We start from the raw sequence: 19,852 nt of genomic DNA on the forward strand, positions 1-19,852 counted from the left end.
AATGTAAGCACACTCAATCATTCCCTATAGTGTGCGTTCCGTCTTACCCCCAAAGCATTACTTGCTTGCGGAGTTCCCCAATAATTTTTTGCTACATTCGTCTTATTCATTAAACTATAGCTAAAGAAAATAAAGTATATCCAGTAATATCCTCTGGTCCTAGCTAGTAGCCATTGGTGTAGTGTTTTCTCTCTTGCCTCCTTTCTATATTTTTGCATAGAAGATAGCGAAAAGACTCACCAACCTTGTCTGCTCATGTACCATGTCACTGTACTAAAAGGAACGGTTTCCAATGAAGCGGATTAAAGCAATTGTTAAAGCAGAGTTAAAAAGAAAGAAAAAAAAAATCCTTATTTGCTGCTCCAATTCCCTAGAGATGATGTGTACCAGAAATCAGAGTCCGCCAGCCGGCAGAGTATCAGAACATCCCTCAAAGCCCTACCAGCTGCAGTTCAGATGGTCTGGCAAGAACTTTACAGAGGAAAACACTTTCTAATTTGTACTTCCACAATTCCCATGTACAGTCGGTTTGGGCCGAGCAGAATATGTCCAGAAATTACTTAAAAAACACTAAAAAAATAAGTTAGTAGCGGAATGCATCCCTTGGGGAAGTTCCTGGTAACGTTTTATCCCTATAAGGCCTCTCGGAATTAGTACCGTGTAACATGACTGATTCACAGCAATGTCACACAGCATATACGAGACAAGCATCAGCCGGGAAATATAACAAATACTCATCATACTCAGCCGTCTGGGAACAGTGCCCACCTCGGAGCACCATTTCACAGCTCCTATACCATGTATAGTTATCGTTATCTCATCTTATTAAATGAGTGAAACTGCAAAGTGATCAGGTAGAAGGCAGCAATGGAAAAGACCATAAAAACACTATTTATTAGCAACTAATAAAATATTTAAATAAAAAGGAAAAAATTAAAATAAAGCACTTTAGGGCCTACGCGTTTTGAGCACTAAAGGATCTTAATCCTGAAAATCTAATAATAATTAAGAGCCTTAGTGCTCAAACTCGTGGGCCTAGTGTGTTTGTTTTTATTTTTTCCCCATTTGATATTTTTTCTATTGTGATTGCTGGATGTTTTTCTGCCTTCGATCTGATCATTTTTACCCGGGCGCCGGCCCGTGGTATCTGTCCGAGCACCCTTATTAGATTGAACAGAGTGAGCCGATGTGATATATTCTTTGCAAAGTGCATGTTCTAAAAAAAAAAATGAATAAATTTGCAAATCTCTAGGTTTAAAATTATAGGAACAGGAATTTTAAATCCATAGTTTACAGCTTGTTGCCTAAATTACCAGCCACCTGACCAGTGGCGAGTTTCCTATGCAAGGAGCGCTGCTCTGAAGCTGGCTGGGTCACTGGATTCAGCCAGCGTCAGACCTATTGCACACCCCAATTTTCTGCCTCTGCTTGTAGCATCATACAGCGCACAGTTTGGGCCAGCAGCAATGCGATCACGCTGTCACTCATAAGGAACCTGGGAGGCAGAGGAAAGCAGCACTCCTAAACAGAGAACATGAGGACGCCCCTTTCATTCCCAGTTCTGTTATTCGTCATTGGAAAGCACCAATGATCACATGATCAGAAACATCTTTAGCACCTTGCCTTAGCAAAGCTCCTATAATGTAGTGTTAGAGTTAGGGATTTCCCGCTTACATTGCCTGTTATTATGACACATCAATGCTAATCTCCAAAGCAAACTGCAGGCACAAAGCCTGTAAGAAATGCAGAGATTTCAGCTCTGAAGCTTACTTAAAATTATGACTGCAGCTCTAAAATACAATACAGGCATTACATTCAATAAATCAACAACATAAGTTTTAGGATGTATTAAAGTTGCTCAACTTTTTATGCAGATCAAATAGGTCCCCAAGGCCCCAACTTGTAGAATTGCAGAACTTCATCTGAAGAGCAGGACCATTAGACCTCGGAGGCTTTGTTAGAAGAATATAGTAGGTAAAGATCACGTGAATCACTTATTTCAAAGGTTCCCATTTAGAAGTAAAGGCACTCCATGCTCCACCAGTGCAAGCAGGACATTGCAGACTGCAGATACGTATAAGGCAGGAAGCTTGGGTTCCTTTTGGGTCTAGCAGGAAATGTAATATATTGGGAGATTTCTCCAGGACTATTGGAGGCTAAACGGCGACTTTGGTCACAATACAGGTGAAGTGGCCGAAGATCGCTCTATGCCCCTACGTGGTGTCGTAATACAGGTGTATGGTGTTGCATTGTCACATCAGCAGACAGCAAGTGGCAAAAAAGGTCAGGACCAGTTGGGTTCTTTGCAACTTACTCGTCTCACCACTCTGTAGGTTACAAAGCAAGTCCATTCACTTGCATGACACTACTATGTAGCAGCACGTGCGGATTTTTGGACACGTGATTTATGTCAAAGTTGTCTAGTAGCTCCAGCCGAAATGTGCTGTACCTGAGAATCTGGCCACTATTCTACAAGTCACAGCGACCAACGATGGCCACATACAGGAGAATAAAATCTGCAAGGCTCTCAGAACAGATCACAGGTTGTAGAAGTGGCCTGAGAAGAGACTTTCATCCAGTCGCACCTGATCAGGTTAGCTGATTGGTTACATGACGCCTCCACCAGAAAAAGAAGCCAAGAGACGGTCAGGGAGCACAGTGTAGAATGCGGAGTATCGTCACAAGTCCGGTAGTCATATATTGATTTTTTTTTTCTAATTCCTGTTTCAGCTGGTCCATTTAGAATGCTTTAATGTAACGCACAACCCCTTTAAGCATATTGGCACATGCCAATCCAACAGAAGCCAAAAGGACATTTTATTTTGCCTGTACATCAGGTGCGTATGCTCTAAGGCTTAGAGCTCCCCAACTCCGGTCCTCAAGAGCCACCAACAGGTCATGTTTTCAGGATTTCCTTGGTATTGCACAGGTGATTGAATGCTTGCCTGTCCAGGTGATGCAAATATCACCTGTGCATTACTATGGAAATCCTGAAAACATGACCTGTTGGTGGCTCTTGAGGACCGGAGTTGGGGAACACTGCCCTGAGTCTAAGTGCACATCACTAACATGGTGTGAACAAGGCCTAACAATGTTGACACCTGTGTCCTTTGCTTCTAGGCCTCAGTATAAAAACACGCACCATCAAGCTGCGCAGGCGACAGCATAGTCTGATAATCAGAAGAGTCAGACATGGGAACTGCACTTTTCACCTTCGGAGAAAAGTTCAATCGATGCGTGCCTGTACACCTGCCTCTGAAAGGTGTTCTACCCTGACTTCTTAGTATTTGATAAGTGTTCATAATGTGCTGCCAAGATGTCAGACATACAATGTACCAAGTTCTCGACACGACAAGCAGCCAGTGGCCATGCCAGGTCTGAGAACGATGCCAATTATTTCACCATGTACAAGTGAGAACATGAAGCCGCCCTCATCGATAGTTGGGAACGACAATAAATGAAAACGTGAGTTTACCTTCATAACAATTAGTAAATGACTATGGTTATGTTCCCACCATGAGTTTTTTAGGCTGTGTATTTTCACGTGCAAAAAAAGCAGCGTCTTACCGTTCCAGCAAAGTGGATGGGATTTATAGACATCTCCTGCCCACTGCACTTATTTTTAAGCGGCGTAAATTGACGTGCGGTTTTATCTGTAAATTTCCTCAAACACACGAGTTTATAGTGCTTTTCTGCTGCAAACACGTGCTAAAAACACCTGTAATCTGCACATGACTGCATTAGTAATCAAACCAAATGGCAGCAAGTATCAAAAGAAAGTAGATTTATATAAAGCATGACACCAAGAGACAAAAAAAATGCAGCATCAAAAATGAGGTAAAAACAAATGTAAAAAAAAAAAAATGCAGCAGAAATGCCAAGCTTTTGAGGAGCTTTGTGATTTTTGAGAAGGATTTGAACGGTTTCCGCTCCAAAAACTCCTCAAGAAACGCAGTGTGCACATACCCTTTACTGGGCAATTCCATCAATCTAAGATTATCACCTATCTACTAGATGTCTTACTCCAACAACCCCATTAATTATGAAGAGCTGTCCCTTCTGACATCTTGGGAAAGGCTGGAGACTAGGGATTTACAGCCAAGGCCTGTTTTGTAGTCTGTAGCTAACGACTGTCATTTTCTAATAGGATGATTATTACTTTAGCGTCTGTGTATGGTAAACGAGCAATATCTGAGACAGACATAAAAGCTATTTGTTTGAAGTTTTTGAAGGACTGAATCACTAGACGTCAACCCACAGCAGACCCAGGAGGTGCCACATCATGACCAGAAGCACCACTGAAACAAATCCTCTTTAAGACCACGTTCACACCTTGAGTATTTGGCGAGTTTTTCACATCAGTATTTGTAAGCCAAAACCGTGAGTGGGTGATCAATATAGAAGTGGTGACGTATTTCTATTATGCTTTTCCTCTGATTGTTGTTTTGGCTTACAAATACTGAGGTAAAATACTGACCAAATACTGAACATGTGAACGTGGCCTAAAGGGTTATTACAGGAGTATACAATGTGATGAGATATTAATGAAGCTATGGTGATCTATAACCCCTTAAAGGGTTAGTCCCATCGTCCTAGATGGATAGTCAGTTATTGCTTACAAAAAATTTTTTTGCAAAGATTTTGCAGTTTACTGCTTATTAAAAGTTGCAGCCGTTCTTGAGACATTAACAGTTTTCCTTTCAGCTTGTTGCCTAGGAAACCGACCACTGCTGCTAACCAGCTTGTAAGCACTGTGCTGAAGCTGGCCAGGATTTAGCTGTAATACAGTGCTTTCAAGCTTAATAGAAGAGAGCTTGTAAACACTATGCATGCTCTGCTGTCAAGCAGCAGTGGTCAGTATCTGAGGCAACGAGCTGTAAGGCTCTTTTTTAATTCGTCGCAATCCGTCGTTTAGGGGAAAAAACGTATCCTGCAAATGTGCTCGCAGGACGCGTTTTTTGCCCATAAACTTGTATTAGCAACGGATTGCCACACGTCGCGTCCGTCGTGCGACGGATCCGTTGTGTTTTGGCGGACCGTCGGCACAAAAAAAAGTTCAATGTAACTTTTTCTGTGCGTCGCGTCCGCCATTTTCGATTGCGCATGCGCGGCCGGAACTCCGCCCCCTCCTCCCAGACTGCAGAATGGGCAGCGGATTCATCGAAAAACTGCATCCGCTGCCCACATCGTTCAACAAATTCACAACGTCCGTCGGTACGTCGGCCCGACGCATTGCGACGGGCCCGTACCGACGGAAATGTGAAAGAGGCCTAAGTAAACGAATAATGTTAATATCTCTAGAAGGGCTGAAAATTTTAATAAGCGGTAAATTTCAAAATTGCTTATATTTTGAAGCATTATTTGACGGTATACATTTATGAAGACGGGAATATACATTTAAAGGCTTATCTAGTGAGAGCGAGTTGTTAAAATTCAGGGCTGTACGTAGTACTGCAGTTCAGGCTAATTCATGTATGGGCTTCAAGAAAACCCACGGCCTCGGCACCTTCAGTGAATAGGGAGCAGTGGCAGTACTAGGCACAAGTGGGGCAAGTTGCCATGTCTGAATAGATGTAAAGAAGCTCCCAAATCCATTATTTCCTGACCTGTGAGGGGCTATGGGTGCCATACTCGCACTGAGAACATACATACTTGTAGCCAAACCCAGAGGATAGGCCGTCAAGGTATATCTATGGAAAACATATTAACAGGGGCTGACCCTTAAACAACAGTCCGATATGTAGGTGGGCACGTAGGATTCAGATGTGTCTAAATCATTAGAGGCACGCGCCACTAAATGAATTAGGTGCAACATATGTGCGCCTCCGCCAGAGATGTTACTCCAGTCAGGAGTAAAAAAACAATAAAAAAAACAAAACTGGAGACATGTTTGGGTTTTGGCTTTTTGAGTCCCAGATTAAATTCGCCAATACATATGTTTCCATGAAAAAAAAGGCCTCAAGCCTCATTCAAGTGCTGTTTGTTTCTATTTAATCAGGAGGAGAAACCTGTATTTTTTTTTTTCTGGGGGAGTCGAGGCCACATTCGCACGTGGAGCATTTGGTGAGTTTTTTACCTCAGTATTTGTAAACCAAAACCAGGAGTGGGTGATAAACGCAGAAGAGGTGGATTGTTTTGGCTTATAAATACTGAGGTAAAAAAATTCTACAAATACTCAATGTGTGCATGCGGCCTAAAGGATGTCACACTAATGGTAAAAATGGAGACAAGAGAAATTAATCCGTATGCAAAGAGGAAAAAAATGGGTATCTGAATGAGGCCTTAGAAGTATTGCCTGTATATAAAATAAAGTGCAGAATATGGAAAGCAGTAAGAGCGCGCTGCGTGCGGCTTCCATCTGATGAGTGACAGTGCTGCTAAGTGCTCCGTGCTGAAGGAATAAGCTTCCAGCTCTGCAGGGTTATCTGCTACAACTCTGGGTATTTCCAGATTAAACAAATATGAGGACACACACTATGTGAGAACGGCTGATGAAGTGCAGGTGGTCCGCTGGCGTATGTATCGCTGTATACCACATGTGGATCAGAATGACATGACATCACCAAACCAGAATCTGCATGACACCATCAAAAGTAGGATTAGATTATCTGGCCTGCAAGCAAAACTCCGCTCACCAGGAAAGCATCATCTGGTCCGCGCTTGTACCTCCAGGGAGCGTCTGAGACACAAATAGCATTTATGGAGAATACGATCAGATGTATGAATATGTATGGTGCGTGTGAGTGAGCATGGACGCATTTGTGGAGTTGACATAATTTCACAATGTAGCATTACTGATACACTGGTGCGCTAATACACAACACATAATGAAGTAAAAAGCCAACGACAGGAGTAGTTTATAAAGGAGTCGGAGGGGAGAAAAAAAGAATTCGGAGTCAGAAGTTACCACAACCCACAGATAAGAGGCCAGGCAGCTGCTCGTTCCTGTCTCTTCTGGAACAAACATGTGTATGGCAAAGTCAACCACGGCCATTTATCATAAAGAGGGCCAGCATAGCCAATGATTGAACAGAAGGGTTTGTGCACATGGAGGAAGGCCAAAAATAACGAGTTTTCTCACGTAAGCCACTATAGGAAACGCTCCTTTAGTGAATTTTTGGAGTTTTTTCCAGAAGGACTTTTTTGCAGCCTTCTGATTGCACAGTACCAAATTTAGAACGTTATCCATCAAGATAAGCTTATATACCTTCTAGCTCTCAAGCAGACCACATCTATCCTCCGTACATACTCGTTCTGGATTTCACTAGTCCATCCATCCTGCAGCTACTTAGGTTGCTCTTTATCTCCTTGGTTTCTCTATTACATGCACATCTTTGCCTGTCATCCTATGTATTACCTTACCCACATTCATATGCACTCTCCAAATTACATTTCTTCATTTCCTGGTTCATTTTTTACTTTTTATCCTTTATGGTTTTCTCAGTCCTTCTTTATGTTCTCCTCCCACGTTCTCTGGTATTTTCTTCTTCCACTTCATCTGCTTCTTTGATACCAGGAGATCACTATTCCCGATGTATTACATATTAGTCTGTATAACACAGGGTCCACTCTTCTGACCAACAATCCAATTACATTTTTGGAGTTTCCCCGTCCAAGTACCTATAAACACTTTTTGTCCATAAGGTGATACCTTGCGATCGTTCTCACAATGAGACTCTTGTGTGGGTGTCACGATTATTGTCGCCTTGTATTTCGTTTCTCATATATGCTTTTCATGTCTCTCTAGTTATCCCAATGAGCATTTGATATTATCATTTTACTGTGTTCAACATATGGTACATTTAGAAATATGTACACGATCTCTGATGCTTCTTTACATTTTCCTCTACATTGCTGTCTATTTTTTACTTTGCTGATGCACTTGTAGTATTCTTGATAGTTTCAACAGATGTCCTTCAAAAACACCTTTGCATGGTTCGAAACGTTGGGCTTCATCAGCTTATTACACTCCCTGGTCACATAAAAGTTAAATTGAATGACACCAACTGTCTTCATTCCACTCTGTACTGGCGTTTAATAGTGGAGATATGCTTGGCCTGTGGTCCTTTTCTCATGCACGAATCGTCCAGAACAGTGATGCTGGCTTTTTCCAGAAATTGTTTTTGATCCAAAACACGGATCTATTGGTCCCAAAAACAACAACACAGAATAGACATATATGTAATCTTAACACTGTTCACTTTATACTGTTTAATGGGTAGGAGAAAAAAACTGATAAAAAACTGGGTGAAAATTGTAACTAACACACTGATAAACAACATTCCGTTTTCTTTTTGCGTGCAAACCTTCCAAAAACAGGCGTCTGAATGAGGACTAACTGGCATATCCAGTAAATAAATCCTTTGGTGCATCCACTTGTGCTCATATCATCCCTTTAACCTACTGACATATGCAGTTCAAACATGTAAAATACCGTCATAGCTGAAAGTGTTGGCACGCTTGAAATTGTTACAGAAAATGTATTTCTCCCAGAAAATTATTATAATTATATATCAACAATCTCAAGGTTATGAGTCCATCTACAGAGATCTTGATGTTCCATTGTCAATAGTGCACATCCATCTCCAGACATGTGGATGTTCCTTTGTCCATAGAGCACAACATAATCAAGAACTTTACAACCCATGGCACTGTAGCTAATCTCCCTGGACGTGGACGGCAGAGAAAAATAGATGAAATACTGCAACGCAGGATAGTCCTAATGGTGGATAAGTAGCCCCAATCAAGTTCCAAAGAAACTCAAGCTGTCCTGCAGGCTCAGGGTGCATCAGTGTCAGAGTGAATTATCAGTCAATATTTGAATGAAATGACACGCTATGGAATGAGACCCAGGAGGATCTCACTTCTGACACAGAGATATAAATAAAGCTAGACTGCAGTTTGCTAAAATGTACGCAAGCCAAAATCCTTCTGGGAAAGAGTCTTGTGGACAGATGAGACCAAGATAAGAGTTTTATGGTAAAGCACATGATTCTATCATTTACCGAAACAGAATAAGGCATACAAAGAAAAGAACACAGCACTTGCAGTCAAACATAGTGGAGGTTCAAAGATGTTTTGGGGTTGTTTTGTCGTCTTTGGCACTTTGCTATGTGCAAAGTATCATGATCTGAAGATTACCAAAGGATTTTGAATCGCAACGTAGAAAGCTGGGTTTGCAGGGCAATTACCCCAAACATACTTCAAGAAGCACCCAGAAATGCATGGAAGCAAAGCACTGGAAAGTTCTGAAGTGGCCAGCTATAAGTTTGGATCTAAATCCCATTGAACACCTGTGGAGAGATCTTAAAATTGCTGCTGGGAGAAAGCGACCTTGAGCAGTTTGCAAAAGAAGAGTGGCCCAAAATTCCAGTTGAGAGGTGTAAGAAGCTTGTTGATGCTTACAGGAAGTGATTGATTGCAGTTATTTATTCCAAAGGGTGCGCAACCAAATATTAAGTTGAGGGTGCCAACAATTTTGTCCAGGCCATTTTTGAGGTTTTGAGAAAAATTATGTCCAATTTGGCTTTTTTTTCTCAATGTTTTTGTGTTGTTTCACAAAGGAAATAAACATATGTAATTGCAATAATTTTCTTGGAGAAATAACTCATTTTCTGGAAAAATTTCAAAGGGGGGCCAACACTTTTTTTTATTTATACGGTCCGAACTGCAGCCTGCATGAATTCGAGCCTTGCTGCATGATTCGTGACTAGTCCAATGTCGCCCCTTGATGGTTTCTACCTGCACAGCTTTAGGTGATTGAGACATTGCTCTCTAAGTTTGTACACACATGGGAGAGACCCATCAATCAACTGGAAAGGGGCAGGGAGAAGCTGGGTGGGGGCCACGCCGGACTAGTGAAGTCTATTCCTAAGGTCCCCAGCTGGATCGTCAAGCTATGTTTTCTCTGAAACACCAGGGCAACTCAGGGAAAAGCACACTTCGCAGCAAACTTTTTGCCAGGCTCTGATTCATGCTGCCTATGGTTTAAGCAGCATGAATTGAGTGACAGGTTCCCTTTAATCTATCTGGACAAGCAAAATGTAATCTATTATTTTCACATTTAGCCTAAATGCAGTTGGAACATTAACATTTCTGTTTCCCATACAAAGTTTATTATTCATCATTCACCTTCCAAGTAGGGTGAAAGTAAATGTCAATGGATTTCATGAAAAAGGGGGTCGCAACATGGCACATATGTAAATAACACAAGGTAAAACATGGTAGAGAAATTGTTCCATGTGTTGAGGAAAAAAAGGCCATGGGGAATCAGAAATATTGTGTGGCGTGGAGACTCATGTTATTCAAACATTACATAGATTATAGCTGCAGTAAACTCCTATTTCTAGTCTGATCAGTGAAAACACGTGATTATTCTAAGTGAACATGTGCAAGAACAACCAATTTGGTGATACTTCTGGCTCGGGTCCAGGTGTGCGCTTGTGCCAGCCTTGAGCATAATTCCTGTAAATCCAGAATGTCAGGACATAGGAAGATGTAATGCCGTGTGAGATCATACCGTGCAGGAATCCATCAGCAGCTCCATATAGAGCATTAGCCACAAGAGCACTCAACTCTTCAAGCCTTTCATCACAGAACTACTAGGATACAATAGCCATTAGTGATGCCTCATTAATCCATGGTCCTCTTTTAGAACCACAGTTGACTATAATGAGCCAAAAAAATTACAGTATTTAGACGTGAGAGTCTTCAGTGGTTGATACCTTTTAATGGGTAACTGAAAAGATGGTAACAAATTGCAAGCTTTCGAGACTACGCAGGTCTCTTCATCAGGCAAAGTCTTGGGAAAGCCCATGAGGTGCTACACCTCTCAAAGAATTCATCTAGGGGTGCAGAGATCATATTGAGAACACAGGTGTGTCACAGAATTTTATACCATTGAGCAGTGAAGAAAAAATAACTACGGTACATTTTTACCATCAAAATTTAGTTTTAGCTCCAGATTTTACATTTTCACATAAGTAGTGGGTAAAAATGGCACCAAAATTTGTCCCACAATTTCTACTGAGCGTGGCTATACCCCATATGTGGCTGCACAGTACTGCTTAGTCATATGGAGAGACTCGGGAGAAACGGAGCGCTATTTGCCTCCTGGAGCGCAGATTTTCCTACAAGAATTTGCAGACTCCATATACAGAGCCCCTAATTGCTAGAAGAGCAGAATCCCCCTCAAGTGACCCCACTTTGGAAATTATACCCCTTGGGGAATTCATCTACAGGTGTAGTGCTGATTTTGACTCCATGGGTATTTTCCAGAAACAAGCAATGAATGTTGCTAAGTGAAAATTGCAACCTGCTGCTGTAGTCATCAGTACATTGCAGTCACCAGTACGTTATGCCCAGCCCGTGCTTCTGGAGACATGCACCCGTAAGTTAGGCGGGCTCTCATCACTTCAGAAATGCCAAATGTGGATGCTATACGTGGACAAGGAGCTGTTTCGCTTTTCCATAACCTTTGTACTACCAGTAACATGGGCAGCACAGTGGCTCAGTGGTTAGCACTGCAGCGCTGGAGTCCTGGGTTCAAATCCCACCAAAGACAACATCTGCAAGGAGTTTGTATGTTCTCCCTGTGTTTGCGTGGGTTTCCTCCGGGTACTCCGGTTTCCTCCCACATTCCAAAGACATACTGATAGGAAATCTAGATTGTGAACCCCATTGGGGACAGCGATGATAATGTGTGCAAACTGTAAAGCGCTGCGGAATATGTTAGCGCTATATAAAAATAAAGATTATTTATTTATTTATAAGCCCCCTATATTTCCATTAACAGAAGACAGACCTGAGTGAGGACTTGATTTTTTGTGTTGAAGCTTTTATTGGGACATTTTACATAACATTTGGGATCACAGTTATCCGGCGCTCTACGCTGACCACTTACTTTGGGGTTTCCATCTAAATCTCTGAGTGACGTGATGCAGATGAAACCCCTGAGGGATCCATTCACTATAATGAGGCAGCAGTTACTCTGGCCTCTTGTTAGCGGTGTCGTTTTCAGAAGTGCACAAAACTGTGTCCGACAGCACTTTTATGCAATCCTAAAAAGACGGACACTGCCGGATCACAGGTCCTATGGCGCCCACAGTGCCTCCATCTGCCTCATTTATAGGGAATCTTTTCCCAGAGATTCTGTATGAATCACGTATTTCTGAGATTTACATGGAAACCCTGATGTAATTGCTCAAGGCAGAGTGCAGGTTAAATGTGCGCCGAGCCTTTCTGTGATCTTTGGGAGGCAGAATGAAAAAAATCAACAGCAGGTGAAGAATTGGTTTTATTTATTTTTTTACACCGTTGCTCATGTGGTATAAGTGATGAGGCCTACCGCCTCAACGCATTAACCTAATTATCCCTGTGTGGCCTATTAATAAAAAACAACAACATAATCACGTTCCTCCATCATGTTCTCATACACTTTATGCAGTTAATAGCCTCTGTGTCTGTACTGTTACATACTTAGGCAGTTAACTGGTTCATGCAGCTTTACATGAACACCCGAGCCTTACACTATGGCTGGTCCAAATAACTAAAGCAATTGTTACCATCCACCTCTCGTGTCTCCCCTTTTCCTCATAGTTTGTAAGCTTGCGAGCAGGGCCCTCATTCCTCCTGGTATCTGTTTTGAACTGTGATTTCTGCTATGCTGTAATGTCTGTTGTCTGTATAAGTCCCCTCTATAAGTTGTAAAGCGCTGCGGAATATGTTGGCGCTATATAAATAAAATTATTATTATTATTATTATAGGCGACTTTATTCTTCGGGTCGGTGCGATTACAGCGATACCAGATTTATAGGGGGTTTTTATGTTTGGCTGTTGTCACACACTAAAAGAAGCTTTTTATTCCGAAAAAAAAAGGAATTTATTTCTTTCATACATGGAGAGCCTATGTGTTGGGCTCTCCACGTATGTGATGTGACAGTGACTCAGCCGCTAAACATGCAGCTGCGGCGCCGGACAACTGATCAGCTGGCGCGCTCCATGTATCAGAGTTCCCTCTGCAGCTTATTCGGCAAGCGCTAAAGCTTGCCGAATAAGCAGGGACCCGATCAAATTCGCTCAACTCTAGTCAGTACGATTACAGCAATACCTCATTTATATTGTTTTATGTCATGTTTTGGCACTTTTACACAATAAAAACTATTTGATAGAAAAAAATAATTATTTTCGCATCTCTTTATTGTGAGAGCAATAACATGATGACATTTTCAGCGGTTTCTTTATATCCGTCTTTTTGATCGTGTGTTATTCAACTTTTTGTTCAATGGTCATGATGATAAAGCATTGTTTTTTGCTTTGTTTTTCTTTTTTTTATGGTGTTCACTAAAGGGGTTAACTAGTGGAACAGTTTTATAGGTCGGGTTGTTGCGGACGTGGTGATATCAAATATATGTACTTCTATTGTTTAGATTTTTTTTCATTCAAATATTTGTAGATACAATACCTTTTGTTTTTTTAAATATTTTAACGATTATTACAAAAATTGTTTTTTTCACCGCGCATGATCAGCATGTTTCCTAGCTCTAGCGACCCGGATGTCATCATGACGACATCCGGTCACCATGGCAATGATCGGGACCCCGCATGACGCCACGGGGTCTCCAAACCAAAGGCAGAGGGGCTATCATCCTTCTCCTGGCGCCCGGAATGCACCGATCATGTTAGATTGCAGCATTTCAGGTTAAAGTGTAGGGAGAGGTCCGTGACCACCCCTGGCAAATAGTGCCGGGTGTCCGCTGTCAGAAACAGCCGACACCTGGCGGCAATCGCCCGCACACATAATAATCCGTCCCTGGTCAAATAGGGCTAGGGCACATGGACAAATTATTTCGTCTGATGTCAGAAAGGGGTTAAAGAGAACTATGGCTGCATATGGCTTGAAAAAAAAACATTAAAAAATACTGTTTAACAATACAAGATAAAGCTTGAACAAATTTGCCATAGGCGGTTACAGTACTTTTGCTGCGAAAAGTGCAGCCTGTCAAACATACTGCAACCTAGATAGAAATCTGAAGGCTGACAGTAAATGCCAGTAAGATCCGTCAGGATCTATTAACAAATGGATTTGTTATGGCTTCATCATAATCAGAAGCAATGATGCTAGTGTGAACAGCACCTTATAATCTATTAAAATCTTCAGGAACAGTGGGGCCCTTCTTTGCTTTTGATTTTCCCTCCTTGAATTTTTTTTAATTTTCCAGTCGATAGACTTTGCATATTTTTTTTTTTGTGCTGTCGTTTTTGTCATTACCAATTTGGGGACCATACAACTTTATGATCTGGTTTTATTCTATCTTTTGTAAAGAAGTCACCAGAAAAAAAGAAGAAAAAAAAAAATATCACAATACTGCTACTTCAATTTTTTTCAGCTTCCAATGCAGCAATACAGGTTACATTTTTTTTCTAATTCTTAAAAAAAAATGGGTTAAGATGGACAGATATATTTTAATTTATTTTTTTTTACAATTTTCATTGGTCACCTTAGAGGATTTCAACCAAGGATCACTTGAATACTTGTACAATTCACAGCAATACTACAGTGTATAAAAAAAAAATACTCTTCTCCTATGAATAACATTTTGGTGTGCCAAAATGCCATAAAATTATCATTGGCAGTGGCCCCCCACTATCATGTTGCTTGGAGGCCAAGGGGGTGAGAAGGGACACCTTTCCATATTTCCAACATTTTAGATGACACTGCCCTTACATAGTGTGGTATCGAAGAGGTTAACAGCAATGGGAGCTGACTCTGATTCACATTAGTAAAGATGGTGCTGTAAAACACAGTTGGCACCTGTGAAGTATACTGTGAGTTTAGGTTGTGAGCCAATTCCATACATGCAGTGCGCACATCTGCCATACGTGTATGGAGGATGTTATGAATGGAAGCCTAGGCAGAGTCCCCATCCCCTCTAGGTGCCTTCCTGCATCGCTCAGGTAGTGGCCCAAGCCCTCATGGCAAGTATAGTTTGTAATATATACACACATTCATAGTAACTATTATTTTCACTCAGTATAACATTTATGTTTTTACAATCGTGAACTTTAGTATTCATGGTGGATTTTCTATTTTTTTTGTAGGCTAAAAAAGCTGATTGAACAAGAAACAACCTACCAAGCTAAAAAAGAAAAAGAGAACCACAAAAAAATAACCAAACTCCGAGATGAGCTCACAAAGTTGAAGTCATTTGCGTTAATTGTGGTCGATGAGCAACAGAGGTTGAATGAACACTTAAATGAGCAAAGTGACAAGATCCAAGAGCTGACATTAACTGCCCAAAAATCACAGGATAAACTTAGCATTGTAGAAATAAAAGCAGAGGAAGAAGAGCAAAAAGCAAACAGACTTGAAACAGAACTTCAAACTCAGGAAAGTAGGTTCTTTCAAGAGCACGAATCCACGATGGCCAAACTAACGAGTGAGGAAACGCAGAATCGCCAGCTCAGATTAAAGTTGGCAGCTCTCAGCAGACAAATCGATGAGCTTGAGGAAACAAACAAGACACTGCGTAAAGCAGAAGATGAACTTCATGACCTAAGGGAGAAGATGAATAAAGGAGAATGTGGAAACTCCAGCCTTATGGCAGAAGTGGAGGACCTGAGAAAACGTCTGCTGGAGATGGAAGGTAAAGATGAAGAACTTATAAAAATGGAAGAACAATGTAAAGATCTAAATAAAAAATTAGAAAAAGAAGCATCACAAAGTAAAACCCTTAAAGTTGAGGTTGACAAGTTAAGCAAAAGAATTAATGAGTTGGAAAAACTGGAAGACGCGTTTAACAAAAGTAAACAAGAATGCCAATCTATTAAATGTACCATGGAAAAAGAGCGAGCTGCCACCAAACAACTGTGTAATGAACTAGAAAGTTTAAGAGTTCGTATACGAGAGCTTGAAGTGATTGAGGTGAAGCTTGAAAAGACGGAAAATATACTAAAAGAAGATCTAACCAAACTAAAAACCTTGACAGTGATGCTTGTGGAAGAAAGGAAATCGCTAACAGAAAAAATCAGACAAACTGAGGAGAAACTAAAGTCAGCCAATACACAACTACAGCAGGAGCAAAACAAAGTGACGACTATTACAGAAAAACTAATAGAAGAAAGTAAGAAGTCTCTTAAGTCTAAAGCAGAATTACAAGAGAAGATGCACACAATCACGAAAGACAATGAAGATCTTAAGTGCAAACTAAGAGCAGAGGAGGAGAAGGGAAATGACCTAATGTCCAAAGTCACTCTTCTCAAAAAGAAGCTCCAGTCACTTGAATCTATTGAAAAAGAGTTTCTAAAGAACAAAATGAAACAAGAAAGTAAACAATCAGAAGCGTTTTGCCAAGAAAACAACAAAATTAGAGAACTCACGCAAGAGGTTGAAAGGCTAAAACACACCCTTAAGCAAATGAAAGCAATGGAAGATGACCTCATGAAAACAGAGGATGAGTTTGAATCTCTGGAGAAAAGGTATTACAATGAGCAGCAGAAAGCCAAAATGTTTTCCGAAGAACTTGAAGTTGTAAGAATGGAACTAGCAAACTATAAACTGGCTGAGAAATCAGGATCCTACCAAGAAAAAGTGTTACTGACAAAGCTGAAGGAAGAGGAAGCAAAGTCAGGTCACCTTTCTAGAGAAGTGACAGCCTTGAAAGAGAAGATCCACGACTACATGAAAACTGAAGATAATATTTGCCGTTTGAAAGGAGATCATTCTGTTCTTCAGAGGAAGCTCAATCAACAAGAAAACAGAAACAAAGAGATGTCAAAGGAAATGGAGAATCTCTCGAAGGAACTTGAAAGGTATCGTCGGTTCAGCAAGAGTCTTCGACCCAGCCTCAATGGTCGGAGGATATCAGACTTTCAAGTGTTTTCGAAGGAGGTGCAGACAGATTCAACGTACAATGAGCCACCTGACTACAAAAGTCTTGTTCCTTTAGAGAGAGCAGTTATAAACGGGCAACTTTACCAAGAAAGTGATAACGAGGACGATGAGACAAATGAAGAGGATTCCACTATAGCGTACAAGTGTAACTCCACGAATGGAAATTCTATAAACAACAACAGGAAGCAAATGTCTCCGTGGACAAAGCCAAGTCAACAGCAGGCCCAAAACGGAAAAGTACATTTGAAACAAAATGGAAACTACATCCATCCAGGAGACATGGTTCTTACACATACGCCTGGACAACCTTTACACATTAAAGTCACACCGGATCATGGACAAAACACAGCCACACTTGAAATCACAAGCCCTACTATAGAAAACCCTCACTCTTTTACGAGTACAGCAGTCATACCAAGTTCTGGGACCCCAAAACAAAGAATAACAATTATTCAGAATGGTTCTTTGACACCTGTGAAATCAAGAGTAATGGATGGATACGTAACACCAGAGCAAGTGGTGCCACCACTTACTATGGCTTCTTTTGTGCGGCCTAGGACCCCAGACTCATGCGGTTCTATAACTCCAGAGAGAACAATGTCCCCTATCCAGGTATTGGCTTTAACAAGTTCATCAAGTTCTCCAGACCGGGTACTTTCCCCAGAACCTATGGAAATTGGTGGAACGCATGCAGTTTTTCGAGTTTCCCCCGACAAACAGACTGGTTGGCAGTTTCAAAGGTCAAACAGTTCTAGCTCAACTTCAAGTGTAATAACTACTGAGGACAATAAAATTCACATCCACTTAGGAACGCCCACCAGTCCCTTCATGCCAGTGCAAGAGAAAAGACATTCACTGACTAATGGGATTCCAAATAAACCCACAAATAAAATCACCAGCAGTATTACTATCACACCAACAGCTACTCCACTATCACGGCAATCACAAATTACAGTAAGTAATATGAATAATTGATCCCACCCCCTACCCAAAACCCATTTCCTCAAAAACTCACCTTTTTTTTTTTTGCACGAATCGCACAGTTTTTTTAAAACGTTTGATTTCTGGAGAGCTGTTTACACAATTGTTTTTATATACACTTAGTTTACCTGGGTGTGCACACACTGTTATTTGATTTCTACATTTACAATATCTGTATGGAGTACGTATTAAAAATCTGCACTTGTATTGAATGCATTTCATGTAATATTTTCCCACAAATTGTGTGAGTAAAATCTCGAAAGTCAAAATCGAAAGGAAAAAAAAAGATCATGAAATTATGTTTTTTGTTTACTTTATTTTTAATTGTGCTTCAGGTTTCATATTCCCTGCGGTATGTTCAGTTGTGGCAAAACCATGTGTTGCTTTATTTGCAAGCCGTTTGTCTTAGGGGAAAAAAAAATCCTAAAATTGCTTCTGTGGAAATCATTCTTCTTAATAAAACGTTCAGAAATATGTGGGGTATGTAAAAACAACATCCCACCCCAAATAAAAAAAAACACAACATTTCTATTCACTACTATGAAATAAAAAAATCACATCTGAACATACATTCAATATCTGAACCATTGATAAGAATAACATGCATCTGATGTATCTTCTAAATAGAAGGCCGTATGACTATCAGTGAGCGACCAATTTTACATGTGTTAAGATGCTACTGCTCCAATACTCTGCGGTTTAGTAATTCTTTATGTAATCCTATACTGTAATTCTTCACTGTTCAGAAGTGGCTCCAGTTACAAACTACGCAACCAAAGTCTACGAGCTAAAGCCACAAATTGAGCCCCAATGTATCGCACGGAAGTCTCCACTTAGCAGCCAACATTACAGTGTTTGTATAGGCGTGTAGGAGAAGATCACAGGGTGCCCGTTGTTGTAACCTCCAGCGATCACCTGTTATTTCTGGGTGAATGTGGCGGTAAGCGTCCAGTTCCTCTGCAGTGCCTCTACAGGTAATATGAGGCATGACATGGTGTCCACTGAAATCAATGGGCTTTCTATGTATGGACTGACCTACTCAGTCCCTAAGACAGCTTTTTGTAGCATGTCTCCACAGTAGCTAACTGATGAAGAAACTGAAGAGGGTATTTGCAAATTATTTTCTAAACCAGAACACTCCTTTAATGTGTATCTCTGCAAAGGTCTCACAGATGCTTCTAGAGATACACAAACTATAAAAACTACGGGCCCTATTCATCAGTAATGGCGTTTTGTAGACACCAGTCTTAACGTAAAACTGCCAAAAGTCTCAACATTTTTGGGCAACTTCAAGTAGTGCACATACTTTTCGACATTCCAACACCTTGATGACTTGGGCTCCAAGTGTGATGACAATTGCTTTTTCTTTGTTACATGGGCCCTCCTTCGACTCCATAAACAGATGGTACATTCAGCCCTTTGTAAGGAAAGTCATTCTCAGGGGGGGATCGGTTTCTTCTTACGACGGGCCGGCTGTTGTAGGGAGTCCTTCAGCCAAGCTTTGCTCCCTAAGAAAAGTTATGCAGAATAGTTATCTTCCAGAAGGAAGGAAGCTGTCTTTATAGTGCCACCTATAGGTATCCACCTTGTAAAGCTATGTCCAGACCAGAAAAGAACCTTAATGGATTTTCGTCAACTGGAGTCTCAAAAAAGAACAAACACCCATCTGTAGGCAACTGTTTCAGGTTCTTGCCTGTGGGCAATACAAACCAGGTGACTAGAAAGGTGGGTGAGAAATGTCACGTCATGTTTCAAGGTTCTTTTACTACTTACAGGGTAACTTTCTTTTGGAGAACTAGTCTGCATTGCCCCCAAGACTTCCTATGCCAGTAGTACGCAGAGAGAGAGCGGTGTTAAAAGATTCTCACCCAACCAACCTGCAGTGACAAGTTGCAACAACCCCGAAATAGTGATCTATGGTTGGGAATGTCTTCCTTGTGGAAGAAACTCAGTACCCCCTAGCCATGGTTAAAATTTCC

At 41.0% G+C, this 19,852-nt stretch overlaps 2 protein-coding genes across 3 annotated transcripts in view; one reads left to right on the forward strand and one right to left on the reverse strand.

The window, feature by feature from the left end:
• The window catches only part of CMSS1 (cms1 ribosomal small subunit homolog), a 398,466-nt gene that overhangs the window by 328,103 nt on the left and 50,511 nt on the right, over positions 1-19,852 (reverse strand). The window lies entirely within an intron of this gene.
• Positions 1-19,852, forward strand: part of FILIP1L (filamin A interacting protein 1 like) — a 319,879-nt gene that overhangs the window by 275,974 nt on the left and 24,053 nt on the right. The window contains exon 5 of one of the 2 annotated variants that reach the window (XM_077294134.1): positions 15,101-17,846. In XM_077294134.1, the coding sequence (XP_077150249.1) occupies positions 15,101-17,846 (2,746 nt within the window). Of the gene's footprint in view, positions 1-15,100; positions 18,162-19,852 lie in introns of those variants that run through there. The other variant, XM_077294135.1, reaches the window with a different exon arrangement.

Source organism: Ranitomeya variabilis, chromosome 3 (assembly GCF_051348905.1).
Source record: "Ranitomeya variabilis isolate aRanVar5 chromosome 3, aRanVar5.hap1, whole genome shotgun sequence".
Taxonomy (NCBI): domain Eukaryota; kingdom Metazoa; phylum Chordata; class Amphibia; order Anura; family Dendrobatidae; genus Ranitomeya; species Ranitomeya variabilis.